We start from the raw sequence: 27826 nt of genomic DNA on the forward strand, positions 1-27826 counted from the left end.
TAACTAGCAGTTACATCCACAGTCCTCTTATGTCTAGCAGCTGATCATCCACAGTAGTATGTATAGTATACATACTAGTATATAGTATAAAACCAAAATAGCTAGTTCTGCCTGGAGTACAGATATTCTAAATTCCCTTCTGGCATTATCTCTACAACAAGTGGTTGAGGAGCCAACCAGGAGGGAGGCCATTTTGGATTTGGTATTCACAAATGAGGATTTGGTATATGATGTTATTTTAGGCGAAAGCTTGGGATCTAGTGATCACCAGTAAGTGTCAGGCTCACTCTGTCTCTCTCCTGTAGCACCCCGCAGCGATCGCGGGGTGCTGCTGCTTACCTGGGCAGCCGGGGGTCTTTACAAGGACCCCCAGGTCTGCCCCGGTTATTACCTGTCAGAGTAAAAAAAAACAATAAAAATACATTAAATAAATATAATGAAAAATAAAATGTATAATGTGTAGGATCACACGGCGCACATCCGCAACATATTACATGCTGTGGATGCCCGCCAACAGTCACATTAATGAGCTCCCTGCTGCGGCTTGGTAGCTTTGTGTGTCCACTCATAGCGGCGGATTTCCCACCGGCAGTCATGAGCGGACACACTGAGCTACCCAGCCGCAGCAGTGATCTCGCCCTTGTGACTGCTGGGGGGGCATCCGCAGTGTGAAATATGCTGCGGACGCGCTCTATGTGACCCTACACTGTATCCCATTCATACTGCATTTCCGCAGTGTTAGAGGTATCCGTCAGCATCACGTCAAAAGAGTGATGCTGACGGATACTGTAGCAGCTCCATTTATTTCTGAATGAGACGGTACAATATACATTGGATCCCTTTTTTGACATGACAACATAGACCTATACTGCAGAAATGCTGTATAACCCCTTCAGGACCAAGCCCATTTTGGCCTTAAGGACCAGAGCGTTTTTTGCACATCTGACCACTGTCACTTTAAACATTAATAACTCTGGAATGCTTTTAGTTATCATTCTGATTCTGAGATTGTTTTTACGTGACATATTCTACTTTAACATGGTGGTAAATTTTTGTGGTAACTTGCATCCTTTCCTTGTGAAAAATCCTAAAATTTGATGAAAAATTTGAAAATTTTGCATTTTTCTAACTTTGAAGCTCTCTGCTTGTAAGGAAAATGTATATTACAAATAAAAAAAAAATTTATTCACATATACAATATGTCTACTTTATGTCTGCATCATAAAATTGACATGTTTTTACTTTTGGAAGACACCAGAGGGCTTCAAAGTTCAGCAGCAATTTTCCAATTTTTCACAAAATTTTCAAACTCACAATTTTTCAGGGACCAGTTCAGGTTTGAAGTGGATTTGAAGGGTCTTCTTATTAGAAATACCCCACAAAAGACCCCATTATAAAAACTACACCCCCCAAAGTATTCAAAATGACATTCAGTCATCATTTTAACCCTTTAGGTGTTTCACAGGAATAGAAGCAAAGTGAAGGAGAAAATTCACAATCTTCATTTTTTACACTCGCATGTTCTTGTAGACCCAATTTTTAAATTTTTACAAGGGGTAAAAGGAGAAAATGTATACTTATATTTGTAGCCCAATTTCTCTCGAGTAAGCACATACCTCATATGTCTATGTAAAGTGTTCGGCGGGCGCAGTAGAGGGCTCAGAAGGGAAAGAGCGATAAGGGGATTTTGGAGAGTACGTTTTTCTGAAATGGTTTTTGGGGGCATGTTGCATTTAGGAAGCCCTTATGGTGCCAGAACAGCAAAAAACCCTCACATGGCATACCATTTTGGAAACTAGACCCCTTGAGGTACGTAACAAGGAATAAAGTGAGCCTTAATACCCCACAGGTGTTTCACGACTTTTGCATATGTAAAAAAAAAAATTTTTTTTTCACTAAAATGTGTGTTTCCCCCCAAATTTCACATTTTTCCAAGGGTCAATAGCAGGAAATACCCCCCAATATTTGTAACCCCTTCTCTTCTGAGTATGGAGGTACCCCATAAGTTGACCTGAAGTGCACTATGGGTGAACTACAATGCTCAGAAGAGAAGGAGTCATATTTGGCTTTTTGAGAGCAAATTTTGCTCGGGGGGCATGTCGCATTTAGGAAGCCCCTATGGTGCCAGAACAGCAAAAAATACCCACATGGCATACCATTTTGGAAACTAGACCCCTTGAGGAATGTAATAAGGAATAAAGTGAGCCTTATTACCCCACAGGTGTTTCATGACTTTTGCATATGTAAAAAAAAAAAAAAAATTTCCACTAAAATGTGTGTTTCCCCCCTAATTTCACCTTTTTGCAAGGGTTAATAGCAGAAAATACCCCCCAAAATTTGTAACCCCATCTCTTCTGAGTATGGAGGTACCCCATAAGTTGACCTGAAGTGCACTATGGGCGAACTACAATGCTCAGAAGAGAAGGAGTCATATTTTTCTTTTTGAAAGCAAATTTTGCTCGGGGGGCATGTCGCATTTAGGAAGCCCCTAAGGTGCCAGAACAGCAAAAAAAAACACACATGGCATACCATTTTGGAAACTAGACCCCTTGAGGAACGTAACAAGGGGTACAGTGAGCATTTGCCCCCCACTGGTGTCTGACAGATCTTTGGAACAGTGGGCTGTACAAGTTTTCATTTTCATGGACCACTGTTCCAAAGATCCGTCAGACACCTGTGGGGGGTAAATTCTCACTGCACCCCTCATTACATTCCGTGAGGGGTGTCGTTTCCGAAATGGGGTCACATGTGGGGTTTTGTTTTTTTTGCGTTTGTCAAAACCGCTGTAACAATCAGCCACCCCTGTGCAAATCACCTCAAATGTACATGGTGCGCTCTCCCTTCTGGGCCTTGTTGTGCGCCCCCAGAGCACTTTGCGCTCACATATGGGGTATCTCTGTAGTCGGGAGAAATTGCGTTACAAATTTTGGGGGGCTTTTTTCCCTTTTACCTCTTGTGAAAATGTAAAGTATAGGGCAACATCAGCATGTTAGTGTAAAAAATAAAAAAATTTTACACTAACATTCTGGTGTAGACCCCAACATTTCCTTTTCATGAAGGGTTAAAGAAGAAAAAGCCCCCCAAACCTTGTAACGCAATTTCTCCCGAGTACAGCGATACCCCATATGTGACCCTAAACTGTTGCCCTGAAATACGACAGGGCTCCAAAGTGAGAGCGCCATGTGCATTTGAGGCCTAAATTTGGGATTTGCATAGGGGTGGACATAGGGGTATTCTACGCCAGTGATTCCCAAACAGGGTGCCTCCAGCTGTTGCAAAACTCCCAGCATGCCTGGACAGTCAACGGCTGTCCGACAATACTGGGAGTTGTTGTTTTTCAACAGCTGGAGGCTCTGCTTTGGAAACAGTGGTGTACCGGACGTTCTTATTGGGGGAGGGGGGCTGTGTAAGGGTATGTGTATATGTAGTGTTTTTAACTTTTTGTTTTATTTTGTGTTAGTGTAGTGTAGTGTTTTTAGGGTACAGTCACATGGGCGGGGGATTACAGCGAGTTTCCCAGCGCAAAATTTGCTGCATCTCAAGATGCGAGAAACCCACTGTAAAAGCCTCGCCCATGTGAATGTACCCTGTACATTCACGGGGGTGGCGGGGCGGGGGGGGGGGGCTTGCATCAGCTGTTGCAAAACCACAACTCCCAGCATGCATGGTCTGTTAGTGCATGCTGGGAGTCATAGTTTTGCAACAGCTGGAGGCACACAGGTTAGGGAACACTGAGTTAGAAACAGACAATGTTTCCCAACCAGTGTGTCTCCAGTTGTTGCAAAACTACAACTCCCAGCATGCCCAGACAGCTGAAGGGCATGCTGGGAGTTGTAGTTCGGCAACATCTGAAGGGCCAGATGTTGCTGAACTAAAACTCCCAGCATGCCTGGACAGTCAGTGCATACTGGGAGTTGTAGTTTTGCAACAGCTGGAAGAGCACAGATTGGAGACCATTATACAATGGTCTCCAAACTGGGGCCCTCCAGATGTTGCAAAACAACTCCCAGCATGCATGGTCTTTTAGTGCATGCTGGGAGTTATAGTTTTGCAACAGCTGGAGGCACACAGGTTAGGAAACACTGAGTTAGAAACAATGTTTCCCAACCAGTGTGTCTCCAGCTGTTGCAAAACTACAACTCCCAGCATGCCCAGACAGCTGAAGGGCATGCTGGGAGTTGTAGTTCGGCAACATCTGAAGGGACAGATGTTGCTGAACTAAAACTCCCAGCATGCCTGGACAGTCAGTGCATGCTGGGAGTTGTAGTTTTGCAACAGCTGGAAGAGCACAGATTGGAGACCATTATACAATGGTCTCCAAACTGAGGCCCTCCAGATGTTGCAAAACTACAACTCCCAGCATGCCCAGACAGCCAAAGGCTGTCTAGGCATGCTGGGAGTTGTAGTTTTCAGACTCCTAGAAGCAGCAGTGAAGATCTTCACTGCTGCCTCTGAGGACCACATACTTACCCGTCGCTGCTCGTCCACGTGGCCGGTCCCGTGCTGCTCCTCGGTCCCGCCGCTGGATCAGGTAAGTCCGCCGGTCCCCACGTGTTCCCCCCGAATGCCGCAGGTCCCCGCGAGCCCCTGCAGCCTTCGTCCCCCGTTCTGCCCGACTTCCAGGGGCGGGCAGTGCGGGGGATCTGAACTTTCACCCCAGATCACTGTGATTGGTCCACAGGGACCAATCACAGTGATCGCTGACCAGGACCATCAATTGATGGTCCTGGGGGTGAAGCAGAAGTTGTCCCCTGCTGGAAACAGCGGGACTTCTGCCAGTTAACCCGTGCGATGCTGCGCATCGCCGGGTTAACTGCATGTCATTTATAAACGCCGGGATGCGCGAACGCACTGCAGAACCCGGCGTTTATATATGCCATTCTGCGGGAAGGGGATAAATAAAGAATTTGTGGGGAAAAAAAACTGACTTTGAAATAATTCTAGCCACACAATAAGGGCTCAACATTTTCACTTTTGCCCTAGGTGAATACTTTAGGGGGTGTAGTTTCGAATATGGGGTCACATCTTGGGGTTCAGTATTGTTCTGACAGCTGGAATGCTTTGCCTATAATTTGTATAATGATATCCTAAAAGCCAAATGGTTCTCCACTCCTTTTGGGTCCCACCATGTGGCCATGCAACCAAATATGGGCTAAGCGGGGGTAATAACGAACACGGGACAAACAGCATAATAAAATACGGGGCGCATTTTCTACTTTTCAGATGCAATGTACAAAAAATATGTCCCACAATTGATGCATTTGTGGAAAAAAAAGAACATTTTAATTTTTCCACTGACTTTGTATCCATTCCAACCACACAAAAAGGACTCAACATTCTCTTTTTCCACTGACTTTGAAATAATTCTAGCCACACAATAAGGGCTCAACAGTCTCACTTTTTCCCTTGGTGAATACTTTAGGGGGTGTAGTTTCCAAAATGTGGTCACTTGTGGGGGTTCTGTATTGTTCTGGCAGCTAAAACCCTTTGCAGGCATGAAGTGCGGCCTATAATCCATTCGGCCTAAAATGATGCCCTGAAACCAAATGGCGCTCCTCTCCTTCTGGGTCCTACCACTCGGCCAAGGAACCAAATATGGCCTAAGCGGGGGTATTTCCAAACACGGGCCGAGCAACTCAATAAAACATAGGGTGCATTTCTTTCAATATCAGAAGCTATGTACAAATAATATGCCCCACAAATGACACATTTGTGAATTTTTAACACTTTGTAATAATTCCTGCCAAAAAACATGGTGTTAAAATACTCACTGTACCCCCTTGAGGGGTCTAGTTTTACCTTGAGGGGTCCTTTGGATAGGGGATAAGATGTCTAGGGGCGGAGTACCCCTTTATGGGGTTAAGAGTTCCCTTTATTTTTTTGAGCAGTGTAGTATTATACCTATCTTTAGACTGCTTCTGTGTGAGTCAGAATACCCTTTTAACAGGTTTCCAATGTACAGTACTGTGCAGGTGTTTTAGGTAGGTGTGGGAAAAAAATGTTTCAGAGCAATGCATTCCAAATGAGAATTATTATTTTTTATCAATTAACAGTCCGTAGACTTGCTAACAGATTTTAAACTTGACAGAAAGGTTGTTTAAAATATCTTTGAGATCTAACCACAGATCTTCTGTGCCTGTAGGCCGCTCCAATCCTTCTGTCTCTCTGTGTAATCTTAGACAGACTCGATGATATTGAGATCAGGACTCTGTGGGGGCCATATAATCACTTCCAGGACTCCATCCTCTTTATGCTGAAGCGAGTGCAGGAGCTGTGCTCGCTTCAAAGATTGTGAGTGATGAATGCAGCCGGACAATTACAATCAATGGCGGACAACTGCGATCCTGCAGTTATGAGTCATGAACCCCTTAATTTCTGTGATCCATAGCGTCCGCAGTACTTAGGAGCCACAACCACTGTCCCCCTAACTGATTTGCACCACCACATGTATACAGGGTTCTGATCAGTTTGAATGCCTGCCAGAGGTCCTCTCACCTGCTCTGTGCAGGTCCCGGGTATGTTCTGCTGATAAAATCTGCAATAGCACAGCATTATTCAGTGTTCACAAGCTAATGATCGCAGGCAATAGTCCCCTCTATGGGGACTTAGAGTATAAATAAAATAATTTAAAAAAAGAGTTTGGCTGTTCCTCTCCCAGTTTTAAAGGGAGAGCCGGGGCTCTATACAGACTATCGCAGGGGGCCGCGTCTGCGGATAGGGGATAAGTTTTTCTGTACTGTCGGACATGAGACTTCTTCTTTAAGGGGTTAAGTGTTGACGGTAGTTCTCCCTATCATTTATTTAAAGGGGTACTCCAGTGGAAACTTTTTTTTTTAAATCAACTGGTGCCAGAAAGTTAAACAGATTTGTAAATGACTTCTATTAAAAAAATCTTTACTCTTTCAGTACTTTTTAGCAGCTGTATGCTACAGAGGAAATTCTTTTCTTTTTTGTCTTGTCCACAGTGCTCTCTGCTGACACCTCTGTCCGTGTCAGGAACTGTCCAGAGAAGCATAGGTTTGCTGTGAGGATTTTCTCCTGTTCTGGACAGTTCTTGATAATGGGCATCAGGTGTCAGCAGAGAGCACTTAGGACAAGACAAAAAAGAAATTCAAAAAGAAAAGAATTTCCTCTGTAACATACAGCTGCTAAAAACTACTGGAAGGGTAAAGAATGTTTTAATAGAAGTCATTAATTATTCTCAATTATATACATTTTTATACTTAACTATAATATGTGTGTTTTTCAGAGTTCAAAGTTTGGTCATTCCAGTGGGATGGTGCAAGGACCACAGCGCTCTTCGGGGCGTAGGTCACTGGGAAGATCAAAGAGGTTCAGTGTCACCAGGTCTCTGGACAACTTGGAGGTAAGACTGCTGCAATCTGTATTTGTCTAAAGTAAGATGTCTTCATTGTGGGTTATTTTCAAGAACGTCTATATTGTCCTACTTCTTGTTCAGGACATTACTCAGAAGATGTCTTTGGGTATAGTGGACCCATAGGCACAGCTGTGATTGGCCAGTTTTGTGACTTTTTACCCTATTTCTTTGCCATTTAAGTGTATGTTGGTTCTTGGTGACAATAATTGGTTATTGATTAGATTTTGGCAAATCTTATTCCTAAAAACTAAAAATTATTGGTCATTTAATTGACTAGCTGACCGAGCAGTAAATATTGGGGACAAGACAGCAGTGGACAAGTATCCAATGTATCTAAGGGTACGGTCCCACCTACTGCTTACGCAGCATATGTCACACTGCAAAATCATCTGCAGGAGCGGGAATTTCGCTGCGTATTCTCAGATGATCTTACACATAGGGCTAGCCGGCAGCCTCACTGGTGGCTAGCCCTGTATGTATGATCATCTGAGAATACACAGTGTATTTCCCGCTCCTGCAGATGATTTTACACAGAGGGAAATACACAAGCGAAAAGTGGGACCGTACCCTTAGATTATATGTCATAGAGACATATCAAAAGTTTTTATCGGTTGTGGTTCAGACCCCAAAAGTACCAGGAAAAGTACCATGTTAACGCATTATCTCCCGACGCTGTGTCACATGACCTGGACAGATTCATAATGTAAATCTATGGGGCCCATCCAGGACACAGTTGGACTTCTTTCCCCGCTCATTTTTGTCATCAGCTGCGGTCAGAACACTCAGACCCTTACCGATAAAAACTTTTTTTCTACCCCCCCCTGTTAACCCTTTAGGTGATGTCCCCTTTCTTTTCCCCCCTGTTAACCCTTCAGGTGTTGTCCCATCTTGTTCCCCCTATTAACCCTTCAGGTGATGTCCCCTCTTGTTCCCCCTGTTAACCCTTCAGATGCTGTCCCCTCTCTTACCCCAATTAACCCTTCAGGTGCTGTCCCATCTCTTTCTACCCTGTTAACCCTTCAGGTGCTGTCCCCTCTCTTTCTACCCTGTTAACCCTTCAGGTGCTGTCCCCACTCTTTCTACCCTGTTAACCCTTCAGGTGCTGTCCCCTCTCTTTCTACCCTGTTAACCTTTCAGGGGCTGTCCCACTCTCTTTACCCTCTATTTACCCTTAAGGTGCTGTCCCCTCTCTTTTCCCCCATTTAATGCTTTAGAGACTTGGGTAATCAATAGGGGCATAGATGCCCACGACAAGCAAATCATTCTACCGCTGTACAAATCACTAGTCAGACCACACATAGAATACTGTGTACAGTACTGGGCACCAGTGTACAAGAAAGATATAGTGGAGCTGGAGAGGGTTCAAAGACGGGCAACCAGAGTAATACGGGGAATGGGAGGACTACAGTACCCAGAAAGATTATCAGAATTAGGGTTATTTATCTTAGGGGCGACCCAATAACTATGTATAAATATATCAGGGGATCGTACAGAGATCTCTCCCATGATCTATTTATACCCAGGACTGTATCTATAACAAGGGGGCATCCTCTACGTTTAGAGGAAAGAAGGTTTCTACACCAGCACAGAGGGGGATTCTTTACTGTAAGAGCAGTGAGATTATGCAACTCTCTGCCGCAGGAAGTGGCCATGGTGAACACAATAAAAGAGTTCAAAAGAAGCTTGGACGTGTTTCTGGAGAGTCATAACATTACAGGATATGAATACTAGATTTATAGGGACAGAACGTTGATCCAGGGATTTATTCTAATTGCCATATTGGAGTCAAGAAGGAATTTTACTCCTTCGTATGGGGCAATTGGCATCCGCCTCAGAAGGGTTTTTTGCCATTCTCTGGATCAACGTATCTGGGACACAATAGTGAGATAATTGGACTTGATGACCTTTTTTCATTCTTATGAAACTGTATATAGTGCACCTGTATATTGCAGCTCTGTAAAGGCCACATAGCACTAACACAAAAAGTGCACATTATCCCTTTAACCGTTTGCTGACTGTAGCAGATTATATGGGATTAGGATCAGCGTGTTACAAGACATAACAAAGAGGTCTCTAGGAAAGTAAATCTTCGCCTCAGTCCCAGCAGTGCGGTGCAGCCAGTGTTGTGTTTCCACAGGGCTCGGATATTGTGGTTTAACTTGGCATAGAAACTGCATTTTCACATTTTTATCCAGAAGATGTGTATACCAGCTGCTAAGGGCAACACCCAACCCTGAGCACAACCTACACTGCCACAACCTACCGAAAATAACCATAACAGCAAAGTGAGGCATATTTTGTGTATAACAGGACTGTGGTAACAGTGACACCAGGACATACACTGTGTATAACAGGACTGTGGTGATATAGTGACATCAGGACATACACTATGTATACCAGGACTGTGGTGATATAGTGACACCGGGAAAAACACTGTGTATAACAGGACTGTGGTCATATAGTGACATCGTGACATATAACAGGACTGTGGTCATATAGTGACATCAGGACATATACTGTATATAACAGGACTGTGGTGATATAGTGACATCAGGACATACACTGTATATAACAGGACTCTGGTGATATAGTGACACCGGGACATTCACTGTGTATAACAGGACTGTGGTGATATAGTGACATCAGGACATACACTGTATATAACAGGACTGTGGTGATATAGTGACATCAGGACATACACTGTATATAACAGGACTGTGGTGATATAGTGACATCAGGACATACACTGTGTATAACAGGAGTGTGGTGACATTATGACATACACTGTGTATAACAATACTGTGGTGATATAGTGACATCAGGACATACACTGTGTATAACAGGACTGTGGTGATATAGTGACATCAGGACATACACTGTGTATAACAGGATTGTGGTGATATAGTGACATCAGGACATACACTGTGTATAACAGGACTGTGGTGATCTAGTGACATCAGGACATACACTGTATATAACAGGACTGTGGTGATATAGTGACATCAGGACATTCACTGTGTATAACAGGACTGTGGTGATATAGTGACATACACTGTATATAACAGGACTGTGGTGATATAGTGACACCAGGACATACACTGTGTATAACAGGACTGTGGTGATATAGTGACATCAGGACATAAACTGTGTATAACAGGACTGTGGTGATATAGTGACATCAGGACATACACTGTGTATAACAGGACTGTGGTGATATAGTGACATCAGGACATACTCTGTGTATAACAGGACTGTGGTGATATAGTGACATACACTGTGTATAACAGGACTGTGGTCATATAGTGACATCAGGACATACACTGTATATAACAGGACTGTGGTGATATAGTGACATCAGGACATACACTGTATATAACAGGACTGTGGTGATATAGTGACATCAGGACATACACTGTGTATAACAGGACTGTGGTGATCTAGTGACATCAGGACATACACTGTGTATAACAGGACTGTGGTGATATAGTGACATCAGGACATACACTGTATATAACAGGACTGTGGTGATATAGTGACATCAGGACATACACTGTATATAACAGGACTGTGGTGATATAGTGACACCGGGAAAAACACTGTGTATAACAGGACTGTGGTGATATAGTGACACCAGGACATACACTGTGTATAACAGGACTGTGGTGATATAGTGACATACACTGTGTATAACAGGACTGTGGTGATCTAGTGACATTAGGACATACACTGTATATAACAGGACTGTGGTGATATAGTGACATCAGGACATATTCTGTGTATAACAGGACTGTGGTGACATCAGGACATACACAGTGTATGTCCTGATGTCACTATATGACCACAGTCCTGTTATATACAGTGTATGTCCTGATGTCACTATATCACCACAGTCCTGTTATACACAGTGTATGTCCTGATGTCACTATATCACCACAGTCCTGTTATATACAGTGTATGTCCTGATGTCACTATATCACCACAGTCCTGTTATATACAGTGTATGTCCTGATGTCACTATATCACCACAGTCCTGTTATATACAGTGTATGTCCTGATGTCACTATATCACCACAGTCCTGTTATACACAGTGTATGTCCTGATGTCACCACAGTCCTGTTATACACAGTGTATGTCCTGATGTCACCACAGTCCTGTTATACACAGTGTATGTCCTGATGTCACCACAGTCCTGTTATACACAGTGTGACACTGGGACAGACTGTGTATAACACCAACTGTGTAACAGAGTAACATCAGGACATACAGTGTGGTGACATAGTGATGCCAGGACATACACTGTGTATAACAGGACTGTGGTGATATAGTGACATCAGGACATACACTGTATATAACAGGACTGTGGTGATATAGTGACATCAGGACATACACTGTATATAACAGGACTGTGGTGATATAGTGACATCAGGACATACACTGTGTATAACAGGACTGTGGTCATATAGTGACATCAGGACATACACTGTATATAACAGGACTGTGGTGATATAGTGACATCAGGACATACACTGTGTATAACAGGACTGTGGTGATATAGTGACATCAGGACATACACTGTATATAACAGGACTGTGGTGATATAGTGACATCAGGACATACACTGTGTATAACAGGACTGTGCTGATCTAGTGACATCAGGACATACACTGTATATAACAGGACTGTGGTGATATAGTGACATACACTGTGTATAACAGGACTGTGGTGATATAGTGACATCAGGACATACACTGTGTATAACAGGACTGTGCTGATCTAGTGACATCAGGACATACACTGTGTATAACAGGACTGTGGTAACAGTGACACCAGGACATACACTGTGTATAACAGGACTGTGGTGATATAGTGACATCAGGACATACACTGTGTATACCAGGACTGTGGTGATATAGTGACACCGGGAAAAACACTGTGTATAACAGGACTGTGGTCATATAGTGACATCGTGACATATAACAAGACTGTGGTGATATAGTGACATCAGGACATATACTGTATATAACAGGACTCTGGTGATATAGTGACACCGGGACATTCACTGTGTATAACAGGACTGTGGTGATATAGTGACATCAGGACATACACTGTATATAACAGGACTGTGGTGATATAGTGACATCAGGACATACACTGTATATAACAGGACTGTGGTGATATAGTGACATACACTGTATATAACAGGACTGTGGTGATATAGTGACACCAGGACATACACTGTGTATAACAGGACTGTGGTGATATAGTGACATCAGGACATACTCTGTGTATAACAGGACTGTGGTGATATAGTGACATACACTGTGTATAACAGGACTGTGGTCATATAGTGACATCAGGACATACACTGTATATAACAGGACTGTGGTGATATAGTGACATCAGGACATACACTGTATATAACAGGACTGTGGTGATATAGTGACATGATATAGTGACATCAGGACATACACTGTGTATAACAGGACTGTGGTGATCTAGTGACATCAGGACATACACTGTGTATAACAGGACTGTGGTGATATAGTGACATCAGGACATACACTGTGTATAACAGGACTGTGGTGATCTAGTGACATCAGGACATACACTGTATATAACAGGACTGTGGTGATATAGTGACATCAGGACATACACTGTATATAACAGGACTGTGGTGATATAGTGACACCGGGAAAAACACTGTGTATAACAGGACTGTGGTGATATAGTGACACCAGGACATACACTGTGTATAACAGGACTGTGGTGATATAGTGACATACACTGTGTATAACAGGACTGTGGTGATCTAGTGACATTAGGACATACACTGTATATAACAGGACTGTGGTGATATAGTGACATCAGGACATACTCTGTGTATAACAGGACTGTGGTGACATCAGGACATACACAGTGTATGTCCTGATGTCACTATATCACCACAGTCCTGTTATATACAGTGTATGTCCTGATGTCACTATATCACCACAGTCCTGTTATACACAGTGTATGTCCTGATGTCACTATATCACCACAGTCCTGTTATATACAGTGTATGTCCTGATGTCACTATATCACCACAGTCCTGTTATACACAGTGTATGTCCTGATGTCACCACAGTCCTGTTATACACAGTGTATGTCCTGATGTCACCACAGTCCTGTTATACACAGTGTGACACTGGGACAGACTGTGTATAACACCAACTGTGTAACAGAGTAACATCAGGACATACAGTGTGGTGACATAGTGATGCCAGGACATACACTGTGTATAACAGGACTGTGGTGATATAGTGACATCAGGACATACACTGTATATAACAGGACTGTGGTGATATAGTGACATCAGGACATACACTGTATATAACAGGACTGTGGTGATATAGTGACATCAGGACATACACTGTGTATAACAGGACTGTGGTCATATAGTGACATCAGGACATACACTGTATATAACAGGACTGTGGTGATATAGTGACATCAGGACATACACTGTGTATAACAGGACTGTGGTGATATAGTGACATCAGGACATACACTGTATATAACAGGACTGTGGTGATATAGTGACATCAGGACATACACTATGTATAACAGGACTGTGGTGATATAGTGACATCAGGACATACACTGTGTATAACAGGACTGTGGTGATATAGTGACATCAGGACATACACTATGTATAACAGGACTGTGGTGATATAGTGACATCAGGACATACACTGTATATAACAGGACTGTGGTGATATAGTGACATCAGGACATACACTGTATATAACAGGACTGTGGTGATATAGTGACATCAGGACATACACTGTATATAACAAGACTGTGGTGATATAGTGACATCAGGACATACACTGTGTATACCAGGACTGTGGTGATATAGTGACACCGGGAAAAACACTGTGTATAACAGGACTGTGGTCATATAGTGACATCGTGACATATAACAAGACTGTGGTGATATAGTGACATCAGGACATACACTATGTATAACAGGACTGTGGTGATATAGTGACATCAGGACATACACTGTATATAACAGGACTGTGGTGATATAGTGACATCAGGACATATACTGTATATAACAGGACTGTGGTGATATAGTGACATCAGGACATATACTGTATATAACAGGACTGTGGTGATATAGTGACATCAGGACATACACTGTATATAACAGGACTCTGGTGATATAGTGACACCGGGACATTCACTGTGTATAACAGGACTGTGGTGATATAGTGACATCAGGACATACACTGTATATAACAGGACTGTGGTGATATAGTGACATCAGGACATACACTGTATATAACAGGACTGTGGTGATATAGTGACATACACTGTATATAACAGGACTGTGGTGATATAGTGACACCAGGACATACACTGTGTATAACAGGACTGTGGTGATATAGTGACATCAGGACATACTCTGTGTATAACAGGACTGTGGTGATATAGTGACATACACTGTGTATAACAGGACTGTGGTCATATAGTGACATCAGGACATACACTGTATATAACAGGACTGTGGTGATATAGTGACATCAGGACATACACTGTATATAACAGGACTGTGGTGATATAGTGACATGATATAGTGACATCAGGACATACACTGTGTATAACAGGACTGTGGTGATCTAGTGACATCAGGACATACACTGTGTATAACAGGACTGTGGTGATATAGTGACATCAGGACATACACTGTGTATAACAGGACTGTGGTGATCTAGTGACATCAGGACATACACTGTGTATAACAGGACTGTGGTGATATAGTGACATCAGGACATACACTGTATATAACAGGACTGTGGTGATATAGTGACACCGGGAAAAACACTGTGTATAACAGGACTGTGGTGATATAGTGACACCAGGACATACACTGTGTATAACAGGACTGTGGTGATATAGTGACATACACTGTGTATAACAGGACTGTGGTGATCTAGTGACATTAGGACATACACTGTATATAACAGGACTGTGGTGATATAGTGACATCAGGACATACTCTGTGTATAACAGGACTGTGGTGACATCAGGACATACACAGTGTATGTCCTGATGTCACTATATCACCACAGTCCTGTTATATACAGTGTATGTCCTGATGTCACTATATCACCACAGTCCTGTTATATACAGTGTATGTCCTGATGTCACTATATCACCACAGTCCTGTTATACACAGTGTATGTCCTGATGTCACCACAGTCCTGTTATACACAGTGTATGTCCTGATGTCACCACAGTCCTGTTATACACAGTGTGACACTGGGACAGACTGTGTATAACACCAACTGTGTAACAGAGTAACATCAGGACATACAGTGTGGTGACATAGTGATGCCAGGACATACACTGTGTATAACAGGACTGTGGTGATATAGTGACATCAGGACATACACTGTATATAACAGGACTGTGGTGATATAGTGACATCAGGACATACACTGTATATAACAGGACTGTGGTGATATAGTGACATCAGGACATACACTGTGTATAACAGGACTGTGGTCATATAGTGACATCAGGACATACACTGTATATAACAGGACTGTGGTGATATAGTGACATCAGGACATACACTGTGTATAACAGGACTGTGGTGATATAGTGACATCAGGACATACACTGTGTATAACAGGACTGTGGTGATATAGTGACATCAGGACATACACTGTGTATAACAGGACTGTGGTGATATAGTGACACCGGGAAAAACACTGTGTATAACAGGACTGTGGTGATATAGTGACACCAGGACATACACTGTGTATAACAGGACTGTGGTGATATAGTGACATACACTGTGTATAACAGGACTGTGGTGACATCAGGACATACACTGTGTATAACAGGACTGTGGTGATCTAGTGACATCAGGACATACACTGTATATAACAGAACTGTGGTGATATAGTGACATCAGGACATACACTGTGTATAACAGGACTGTGGTGATATAGTGACATCAGGACATACACTGTATATAACAGGACTGTGGTGATATAGTGACATCAGGACATACACTGTATATAACAGGACTGTGGTGATATAGTGACATCAGGACATACACTGTATATAACAAGACTGTGGTGATATAGTGACATCAGGACATACACTATGTATAACAGGACTGTGGTGATATAGTGACATCAGGACATACACTGTATATAACAGGACTGTGGTGATATTGTGACATCAGGACATACACTGTGTATAACAGGACTGTGGTCATATAGTGACATCAGGACATACACTGTGTATAACAGGACTGTGGTGATATAGTGACATCAGGACATACACTGTATATAACAGGACTGTGGTGATATAGTGACATCAGGACATACACTGTGTATAACAGGACTGTGGTCATATAGTGACATCAGGACATACTCTGTGTATAACAGGACTGTGGTGATATAGTGACATCAGGACATACACTGTGTATAACAGGACTGTGGTGATATAGTGACATCAGGACATACACTGTGTATAACAGGACTGTGGTGATATAGTGACATCAGGACATACACTGTGTATAACAGGACTGTGGTGATATAGTGACATCAGGACATACACTGTGTATAACAGGACTGTGGTCATATAGTGACATCAGGACATACTCTGTGTATAACAGGACTGTGGTGATATAGTGACATCAGGACATACACTGTATATAACAGGACTGTGGTGATATAGTGACATCAGGACATACACTGTGTATAACAGGACTGTGGTGACATCAGGACATACACTGTGTATACACAGTGTATGTCCTGATGTCACTATATCACCACAGTCCTGTTATACATAGTGTATGTCCTGATGTCACTATATGACCACAGTCCTGTTATACACAGTGTATGTCCTGATGTCACTATATCACCACAGTCCTGTTATATACAGTGTATGTCCTGATGTCACTATATGACCACAGTCCTGGTATACACAGTGTATGTCCTGATGTCACTATATCACCACAGTCCTGGTATACACAGTGTATGTCCTGATGTCACTATATCACCACAGTCCTGTTATACACAGTGTATGTCCTGATGTCACCACAGTCCTGTTATACACAGTGTATGTCCTGATGTCACCACAGTCCTGTTATACACAGTGTGACACTGGGACAGACTGTGTATAACACCAACTGTGTAACAGAGTAACATCAGGACATACAGTGTGGTGACATAGTGATGCCAGGACATACACTATGTATAACAGGACTGTGGTGATATAGTGACATCAGGACATACACTGTATATAACAGGACTGTGGTGATATAGGGACATCAGGACATACACTGTATATAACAGGACTGTGGTGATATAGGGACATCAGGACATACACTGTGTATAACAGGACTGTGGTGATATAGTGACATCAGGACATACACTGTATATAACAGGACTGTGGTGATATAGTGACATCAGGACATACACTGTATATAACAGGACTGTGGTCATATAGTGACATCAGGACATACACTGTATATAACAGGACTGTGGTGATATAGTGACATCAGGACATACACTGTGTATAACAGGACTGTGGTGATATAGTGACATCAGGACATACACTGTATATAACAGGACTGTGGTCATATAGTGACATCAGGACATACACTGTATATAACAGGACTGTGGTGATATAGTGACATCAGGACATACACTGTGTATAACAGGACTGTGGTGATATAGTGACATACACTGTGTATAACAGGACTGTGGTGATATAGTGACACCAGGACATACACTATGTATAACAGGACTGTGGTGATATAGTGACATCAGGACATACACTGTATATAACAGGACTGTGGTGATATAGTGACATCAGGACATACACTGTGTATAACAGGACTGTGGTGATATAGTGACATCAGGACATACACTGTATATAACAGGACTGTGGTGATATAGTGACATCAGGACATACACTATGTATAACAGGACTGTGGTGACATCAGGACATACACTGTATATAACAGGACTGTGGTGATATAGTGACATCAGGACATACACTGTGTATAACAGGACTGTGGTGATATAGTGACATCAGGACATACACTGTATATAACAGGACTGTGGTGATATAGTGACATCAGGACATACACTGTGTATAACAGGACTGTGGTGATATAGTGACATCAGGACATACACTGTATATAACAGGACTGTGGTGATATAGTGACATCAGGACATACACTGTATATAACAGGACTGTGGTGATATAGTGACATCAGGACATACACTGTGTATAACAGGACTGTGGTGATATAGTGACATCAGGACATACACTGTATATAACAGGACTGTGGTCATATAGTGACATCAGGACATACACTGTATATAACAGGACTGTGGTGATATAGTGACATCAGGACATACACTGTGTATAACAGGACTGTGGTGATATAGTGACATCAGGACATACACTGTGTATAACAGGACTGTGGTGATATAGTGACATCAGGACATACACTGTGTATAACAGGACTGTGGTGATATAGTGACATCAGGACATACACTGTATATAACAGGACTGTGGTGATATAGTGACATCAGGACATACACTATGTATAACAGGACTGTGGTGACATCAGGACATACACTGTATATAACAGGACTGTGGTGATATAGTGACATCAGGACATACACTGTATATAACAGGACTGTGGTGATATAGTGACATCAGGACATACACTGTGTATAACAGGACTGTGGTGATATAGTGACATCAGGACATACACTGTATATAACAGGACTGTGGTGATATAGTGACATCAGGACATACACTGTGTATAACAGGACTGTGGTCATATAGTGACATCAGGACATACACTGTATATAACAGGACTGTGGTGATATAGTGACATCAGGACATACACTGTGTATAACAGGACTGTGGTGATATAGTGACATCAGGACATACACTGTGTATAACAGGACTGTGGTGATATAGTGACATCAGGACATACACTGTGTATAACAGGACTGTGGTGATATAGTGACATCAGGACATACACTGTATATAACAGGACTGTGGTGATATAGTGACATCAGGACATACACTATGTATAACAGGACTGTGGTGACATCAGGACATACACTGTGTATAACAGGACTGTGGTGACATCAGGACATACACTGTGTATAACAGGACTGTGGTGACATCAGGACATACACTGTGTATAACAGGACTGTGGTGATATAGTGACATCAGGACATACACTGTATATAACAGGACTGTGGTGATATAGTGACATCAGGACATACACTGTATATAACAGGACTGTGGTCATATAGTGACATCAGGACATACACTGTATATAACAGGACTGTGGTGATATAGTGACATCAGGACATACACTGTGTATAACAGGACTGTGGTGATATAGTGACATCAGGACATACACTGTATATAACAGGACTGTGGTGATATAGTGACATCAGGACATACACTGTATATAACAGGACTGTGGTCATATAGTGACATCAGGACATACACTGTATATAACAGGACTGTGGTCATATAGTGACATCAGGACATACACTGTATATAACAGGACTGTGGTCATATAGTGACATCAGGACATACACTGTATATAACAGGACTGTGGTGATATAGTGACATCAGGACATACACTGTATATAACAGGACTGTGGTGATATAGTGACATCAGGACATACACTGTATATAACAGGACTGTGGTGATATAGTGACATCAGGACATACACTGTATATAACAGGACTGTGGTGATATAGTGACATCAGGACATACACTGTGTATAACAGGACTGTGGTCATATAGTGACATCAGGACATACACTGTGTATAACAGGACTGTGGTCATATAGTGACACCAGGACATACACTGTGTATAACAGGACTGTGGTCATATAGTGACATCAGGACATACACTGTATATAACAGGACTGTGGTGATATAGTGACATCAGGACATACTCTGTGTATAACAGGACTGTGGTGATATAGTGACACCGGGAAAAACACTGTGTATAACAGGACTGTGGTGATATAGTGACATCAGGACATACACTGTATATAACAGGACTGTGGTGATATAGTGACATCAGGACATACACTGTATATAACAGGACTGTGGTGATATAGTGACATCAGGACATACACTATGTATAACAGGACTGTGGTCATATAGTGACATCAGGACATACACTGTATATAACAGGACTGTGGTGATATAGTGACATCAGGACATACACTGTGTATAACAGGACTGTGGTCATATAGTGACATCAGGACATACACTGTGTATAACAGGACTGTGGTCATATAGTGACACCAGGACATACACTGTGTATAACAGGACTGTGGTCATATAGTGACATCAGGACATACACTGTATATAACAGGACTGTGGTGATATAGTGACATCAGGACATACTCTGTGTATAACAGGACTGTGGTGATATAGTGACACCGGGAAAAACACTGTGTATAACAGGACTGTGGTGATATAGTGACATCAGGACATACACTGTATATAACAGGACTGTGGTGATATAGTGACATCAGGACATACACTGTATATAACAGGACTGTGGTGATATAGTGACATCAGGACATACACTATGTATAACAGGACTGTGGTCATATAGTGACATCAGGACATACACTGTATATAACAGGACTGTGGTGATATAGTGACATCAGGACATACACTGTGTATAACAGGACTGTGGTCATATAGTGACATCAGGACATACACTGTATATAACAGGACTGTGGTGATATAGTGACATCAGGACATACACTGTATATAACAGGACTGTGGTCATATAGTGACATCAGGACATACACTGTATATAACAGGACTGTGGTGATATAGTGACATCAGGACATACACTGTGTATAACAGGACTGTGGTGATATAGTGACATCAGGACATACACTGTATATAACAGGACTTTGGTGATATAGTGACATCAGGACATACACTGTGTATAACAGGACTGTGGTCATATAGTGACATCAGGACATACACTGTATATAACAGAACTGTGGTGATCTAGTGACATCAGGACATACACTGTGTATAACAGGACTGTGGTGATATAGTGACATCAGGACATACACTGTGTATAACAGGACTGTGGTGACATCAGGACATACACTGTATATAACAGGACTGTGGTGATATAGTGACATCAGGACATACACTGTATATAACAGGACTGTGGTGATATAGTGACATCAGGACATACACTGTATATAACAGGACTGTGGTGATATAGTGACATCAGGACATACACTGTGTATAACAGGACTGTGGTGATATAGTGACATCAGGACATACACTGTATATAACAGGACTGTGGTGATATAGTGACATCAGGACATACACTGTATATAACAGGACTGTGGTGATATAGTGACATCAGGACATACACTGTATATAACAGGACTGTGGTGATATAGTGACATCAGGACATACACTGTGTATAACAGGACTGTGGTGATATAGTGACATCAGGACATACACTGTATATAACAGGACTGTGGTGATATAGTGACATCAGGACATACACTGTATATAACAGGACTGTGGTGATATAGTGACATCAGGACATACACTGTGTATAACAGGACTGTGGTGATATAGTGACATCAGGACATACACTGTATATAACAGGACTGTGGTGATATAGTGACATCAGGACATACACTGTGTATAACAGGACTGTGGTGATATAGTGACATACACTGTGTATAACAGGACTGTGGTGATATAGTGACATCATGACATACACTGTATATAACAGGACTGTGGTGATATAGTGACATCAGGACATACACTGTGTATAACAGGACTGTGGTGATATAGTGACATACACTGTGTATAACAGGACTGTGGTGATATAGTGACATCAGGACATACACTGTGTATAACAGGACTGTGGTGACATCAGGACATACACTGTATATAACAGGACTGTGGTCATATAGTGACATCAGGACATACACTGTATATAACAGGACTGTGGTGATATAGTGACATCAGGACATACACTGTGTATAACAGGACTGTGGTGATATAGTGACATCAGGACATACACTGTGTATAACAGGACTGTGGTGATATAGTGACATCAGGACATACACTGTATATAACAGGACTGTGGTGATATAGTGACATCAGGACATACACTGTGTATAACAGGACTGTGGTGACATTATGACATACACTGTGTATAACAGGACTGTGGTGACATCACAAGTAGAAAAATGACACAGTGATTGCACATCTTGTAACAATGACACTACAAAGCAACAACATTTTTGTACAATCTCAGATACTGCAGAATATGCTTTCGTCTGGCACTTTACCATTGATGCCGGATTAAAGGTTTTACTGCGGTATTTTTTTTTTAATAATTTTTTGTTGTTTATTTTCCTATGACTCTACTACTAGATGGCTCAGTGGTTAAGTCTTTTGCCTTCAATAATGAGGTCACAGGGTGACGTCTGCATTAGCTTTGCATGTTTTCCCTTTTCTGACACTATGGAATACACTTTGTATAGATGTATGTGCCAGAGACTACCGTACTCTATGCTCCTCCAGTTCTGCATTTTCTTGGCCTCTGAGGGAGAATATAATGCGATTTTATAGGTCAGAACAAGAACCTTTGAAGACATGAATAATCGTATGGATATAATGGAGTCTGGTTAACAGGCTTTCCACTGTGTCGGAGGCAGTCAGTGTAAACATGCAGAATCCCGCACAGCTGGGTACCTCTGACCCTCTGCCCTAGATGTGGCCAAGTGTCTATGGTCTCGTGAAGGGAACACAGGGGCCATTGTTCTCCATTCAAAGAACTCTAATTGGTTTTCCCATTCACTTTCCAGCCTAAACTCCTGCCTGGACTGCAAATGGCTTCAAGGGTTTTTCTTCCGTCTGCTTTCTAGCAATGACCTTGATATTTGCAGTGAATACCTACATAAAAAGGTTTTCTCACCACCGTCATTTCTTATCATTGTATTCTCGTTTGGAATTCTCGTTCTCGTTTGGAAAAACAGATTTTATTTAACCCCTTCCCACACATTGCTGTACTGTACTTCATAGTTCAGGCCCTGCCACTGTTTCCACGCAACTTATTTGAGGCCTTTTTGTGGGAAAAAAAGAAGAAAAAAAAAATCACAAAAACTGCCTCTTCATGTTTCACTCCAAAAATGCAGTTTTTGTGGCTGTTTTGCAAAAATAGTGGGTTTTAATCTTGAGTTTTTTTCCGATGTTTTTTTTTTAGATCACTAAAAGTCATGTGATTTGTTAATCATGTGACTTAAAGGGGTACTCCGCTTTTGGAACAAACTGTTCCGAATGCTGGAGCCGGCGCAGGGAGCTCATGACATTATAGCCCCGCCCCCTCATGGCATCACTCCCCGCCCCCTCAATGCAAGTCTATGGGAGGGGGCGTGACAGCCGTCACGCCCCCTCCCATAGACTTGCAATGAGGGGCGGTGAGTGACGTCACGAGTGCGCGGCGCTGGCTCCAGCATTCGGAGCAGTTTGTTCCAAACGCTGAGCAGGGGAGTACCCCTTTAAGGGTTTCTACTGTAGAATTGTGGGGTGGAAAAATGCCAATGTTTAACCCACATTGCCAAGATTACCTGAAAAAACGCCATAGTCTAGAGTTTTGAAAACTGCAACTAGCCTAAAATCGCAAATGAAGAGTTAAAAAAAAAAATGCCAATTGGGTTTGGCGTCTCATATTTCCCTTTTGACTCCCATCTGACATTTTTTTGCTCAAGAAAAACACCATGCAGCAAATTGGGTGTTTATGCAAAAAAATTAAATAAAAACCCTTCAAATTAAAACATCATGTTAAAACAAATGAATATCATGTAGAATCTGAGCAATCTGAATCTGTACATCTCCCAAACCACATCCTATTGTCTTCTGTGTTTTTAATAGATTTAAAGGGGTACTCCGGTGGAAAACGTTTATTTATTTATTTATTTTTTTTTAATCAACTGGTGCCAGAAAGTTAAACAGATTTGTAAATTACTTCTATAAAAAAATCTTAATCCTTCCAGTACTTAGCTGCTGAATACTACAGAGAAAACATAAAAGCTAAATTTTCAGTGGCCAGGATATGGCTTTGCCCCATTGAATGGGCTTATCAACATCCAAATGGAAGCATACTCCGTGACATTTAGAGGTCAAATCTGTGCTAGAAGCCCAAATATGTGCATGGTGTTCCCACGTGGCACCTAGGCTGCAGAATTTCCAAGATTTGCATGAATAGTCTGCAACAGAATTCATCCACATGTTACAGGAAAAACGCACACAGAATTTACGAGAAAACTGTCCTAGGTTGTGGATTTCAGAGACGTTAATAGTTATTCACAGGATAGAGAACAACTCGCTCAGTGGTCTTCAACCTGCGGACCTCCAGATGTTGCAAGGGCCTGAAAAATTCACCTGCCCGGCGCCCCGAACTGCATGTCCCGGGCATCGGGCGATAGGAATTCCACATCCCTGTCATATTGGCATGTGATGGGAGCTTCTTAAAGGGGTACTCCGGTGGAAAACTATATATATTTTTTAATTAACTGGTTCCAGAAAGTTAAACAGATTTGTAAATCACTTCTATTAAAAAAAAATCTTAATTCTACCAGTACTTATTAGCTGCTGAATACTACAGAGGAAATTCTTTTCTTTTTGGAACACAGAGCTCTCTGCTGACATCATGACCACAGTGCTCTCTGCTGACATCTCTGTCCATTTTAGGAACTGTCCAGAGCAGCATTTGTTTGCTATGGGGATTTTCTTCTACTCTGGACAGTTCCTAAAATGGACAGAGATGTCAGCAGAGAGCACTGTGTTCCAAAAAGAAAATAATTTCCTTTGTAGTATACAGCCCCCAAAAAAGTACTGGAAGGATTAAGATTTTTTAATAGAACTAATTTACAAATCTGTTTAACTTTCTGGCACCAGTTGATTTAAAAAATAAAAATAAATAAATAAAAAAAAGTTTTCCACCGGAGTACCCCTTTAACTGTTTGGTGTTTCTGCCGGTCCTGCTGGGCCTTATATCGCAGTGCCTGTGAATTTGCAAATTTTTTGGCAGATTACTCAGGGATTTAATGTGCACTGCATGAAAGGTATGCCATGTATTTTAAAGTCTACAGCTCTGTTTTCCAACCGGGGTGCCTCCAGCTGCTGCAAAACTACAACTCCCAGCATGCCTGGACAGCCTTTGGCTGTCCAGGCATTCTGGGAGTTGTAGTTTTGCAACAGCTGGAGACACCTTAATTAAAAAACACTGGCCTACAATTTGGCGCAAAAACCACTTAGAGTTTTTTCTGCTGCTTGCAAATGGGGGTTTAAAAAAATTCTCTAGCAATGTATTGTAATTTAATGCAAATCTTTCAGAGTCTGCACTGAAAGTCTGCTGTGTCTGAACATGATCTAGAGAGAATATCCACCCTTAGGGCTCGTTCACACGGGCGGATCCACAGCGTATTTAATGCTGCGGATCCACCGACGATGGACCCCTACAGTGTGCCTCAGATCGCACACATGCGCGCGGCGACTCGCACATTGCAGCAATGTGTCTGCTTGTAGCGGCGGAGCAGGCACATCTGGAAGCACACTTTAGGGGTCCATCGTTGGCGCATCCGTAGCGTAAAATACGCTGTTGATCCACCCGTGTAATCGAGCCCTTAGGGAGTATTCACACGTACAGTATTCTGCGCAGGTTTGATGCGCAGGATTAGAAGCTGTGTTCTGTCATTTAGTTTACATTGAAATCTGCAGCAGAAAATCCTGCGCATCTAATCTGCCCAATGATCAGCGCTGTTCTCCCCGGTTTGCCACAATCTCAATCCTGAAGTCCCGTTATAAGTTATAAGTAATGTGGTCATCTAGAGAAGGGGGACAGAGATTGCTGCAAGCCTCAGAGTGATATGCTTAAAGGGTACCTCTCATCAAAAAAACTTTTGATATATTATAGATTAATGTATGCAGAATAACTTTACAATTGTATGTTATTAAAAAAATATGCTTCTTTCTATTTAATTTTCCACTTTGAAGAAATGACCACTAGGGGTCTCCCTACCAGTCCTGGCAGCAAGCACTTCAGACTCATGCTGGAGTCCTAAACACTACGAGCTGCCAGTCTGCTTTGTTCACAAAGGAGAACACTCAGAGCTGCCAGCCTGCTTTGTTCACAGCCTGTTTGGCTGTGAACAAAGCAGGCTGGCCGCTCTGAGTGTTTAGAACTCCAGCATGAGTCAGAAATGCTTGCTAACAAGACTGATCGGGAAAAATACAATAGAAAGAAGCATATTTTTCATTAACATGCTATTGGAAAGTTAGTCAACATTCATTAATCTAAAATATATCAAAAGTTTATTTGATTAGAGGTACCCTTTAAACTTCTTCCTGCTCATTCTAATAATCTGTGCTAAGACCCCGACCTTTGAGAACTTTTTTTAAAATTTTTTTGTGATAAGTAGACTTAGGCTTGTTTCACACTACAAAAATTCTCAGTTTTTTAAACATCTGTATGAAGTTCCGTCTGAAAACCAGCTGAAAAGGCAGTAACAAAATCCTATATGTCCGATAGAAAATCCCATTATAGTGTATGGGATTTTTCTAATAGATGTTTTAACCCGTTATAGTCCGTTATTGATATAGTTCATGAACTATTTTCTCCCGTTACTATCTTCCGTCACAAAATAATGTCCGTTATCAATAACAGACTATAACGGGTTAAAACGTCTATTAGAAAAATCCCATACACTATAATGGGATTTTCTATCGGACATATAGGATTTTGTTACTGCCGTTTTCAGCTGGTTTTCAGACGGAACTTCGTACGGATGTTTAAAAACGGAGAATTTTTGTAGCGTGAAAGGGGCCTTAAATACATGATTTGTGATACCGAGCTTCAAATCACCTGCATATGCATAGATTCAAAATGTTAACACTTTGTCTGCCCTGTCATGTGGCTTCCTTTAGTGTCCCCAGGGCCCCTTGCACCTGTCCCCCCCCCCCCCCCCTGTACATATGTTCTGCAGTGTATTGAATTATGAAATGTATCTTTAAGAGTAATGTCATGTGATTGTTACCCAGGAGGTACCAGTGACAGGGAGATCCCAGGGGTGACCTATGGGCTCCCTGCTTGTCTCCCCCATATAAGCCCTGGGTGGAGTTAGCTTCTCTCTCTTTTCAAGTCTTGTCTAGTGTGTGTGTCCAGAGTGTTGGAGACCTCAAAGTCCAGTCCTGCAGCCACCATCAAATGAAGTAAACTAAAGTCACCGCTTTATGAGTCAAGTCAAGTCAGTCCCTGTCATCTGTCAAGTCAGCGTAGTCTGCATTCAATTGTCCAGTCCTACTACAAGTCCCAGCAA

The 27826-nt window shown here is 42.0% G+C and overlaps 1 protein-coding gene across 1 annotated transcript in view; it reads left to right on the forward strand.

Moving 5' to 3' along the window:
* RGS12 (regulator of G protein signaling 12) overlaps window positions 1-27826 on the forward strand; it is a 214013-nt gene that overhangs the window by 32986 nt on the left and 153201 nt on the right. Inside the window, exon 3 of the mRNA XM_056555025.1 lies at window positions 7250-7366. Coding sequence (XP_056411000.1) covers window positions 7250-7366 — 117 coding nt within the window. The remainder of the gene's footprint in view (window positions 1-7249; window positions 7367-27826) is intronic.

This window comes from Hyla sarda, chromosome 1 (assembly GCF_029499605.1).
Source record: "Hyla sarda isolate aHylSar1 chromosome 1, aHylSar1.hap1, whole genome shotgun sequence".
In the NCBI taxonomy this organism is placed as follows: Eukaryota; Metazoa; Chordata; class Amphibia; order Anura; family Hylidae; genus Hyla; species Hyla sarda.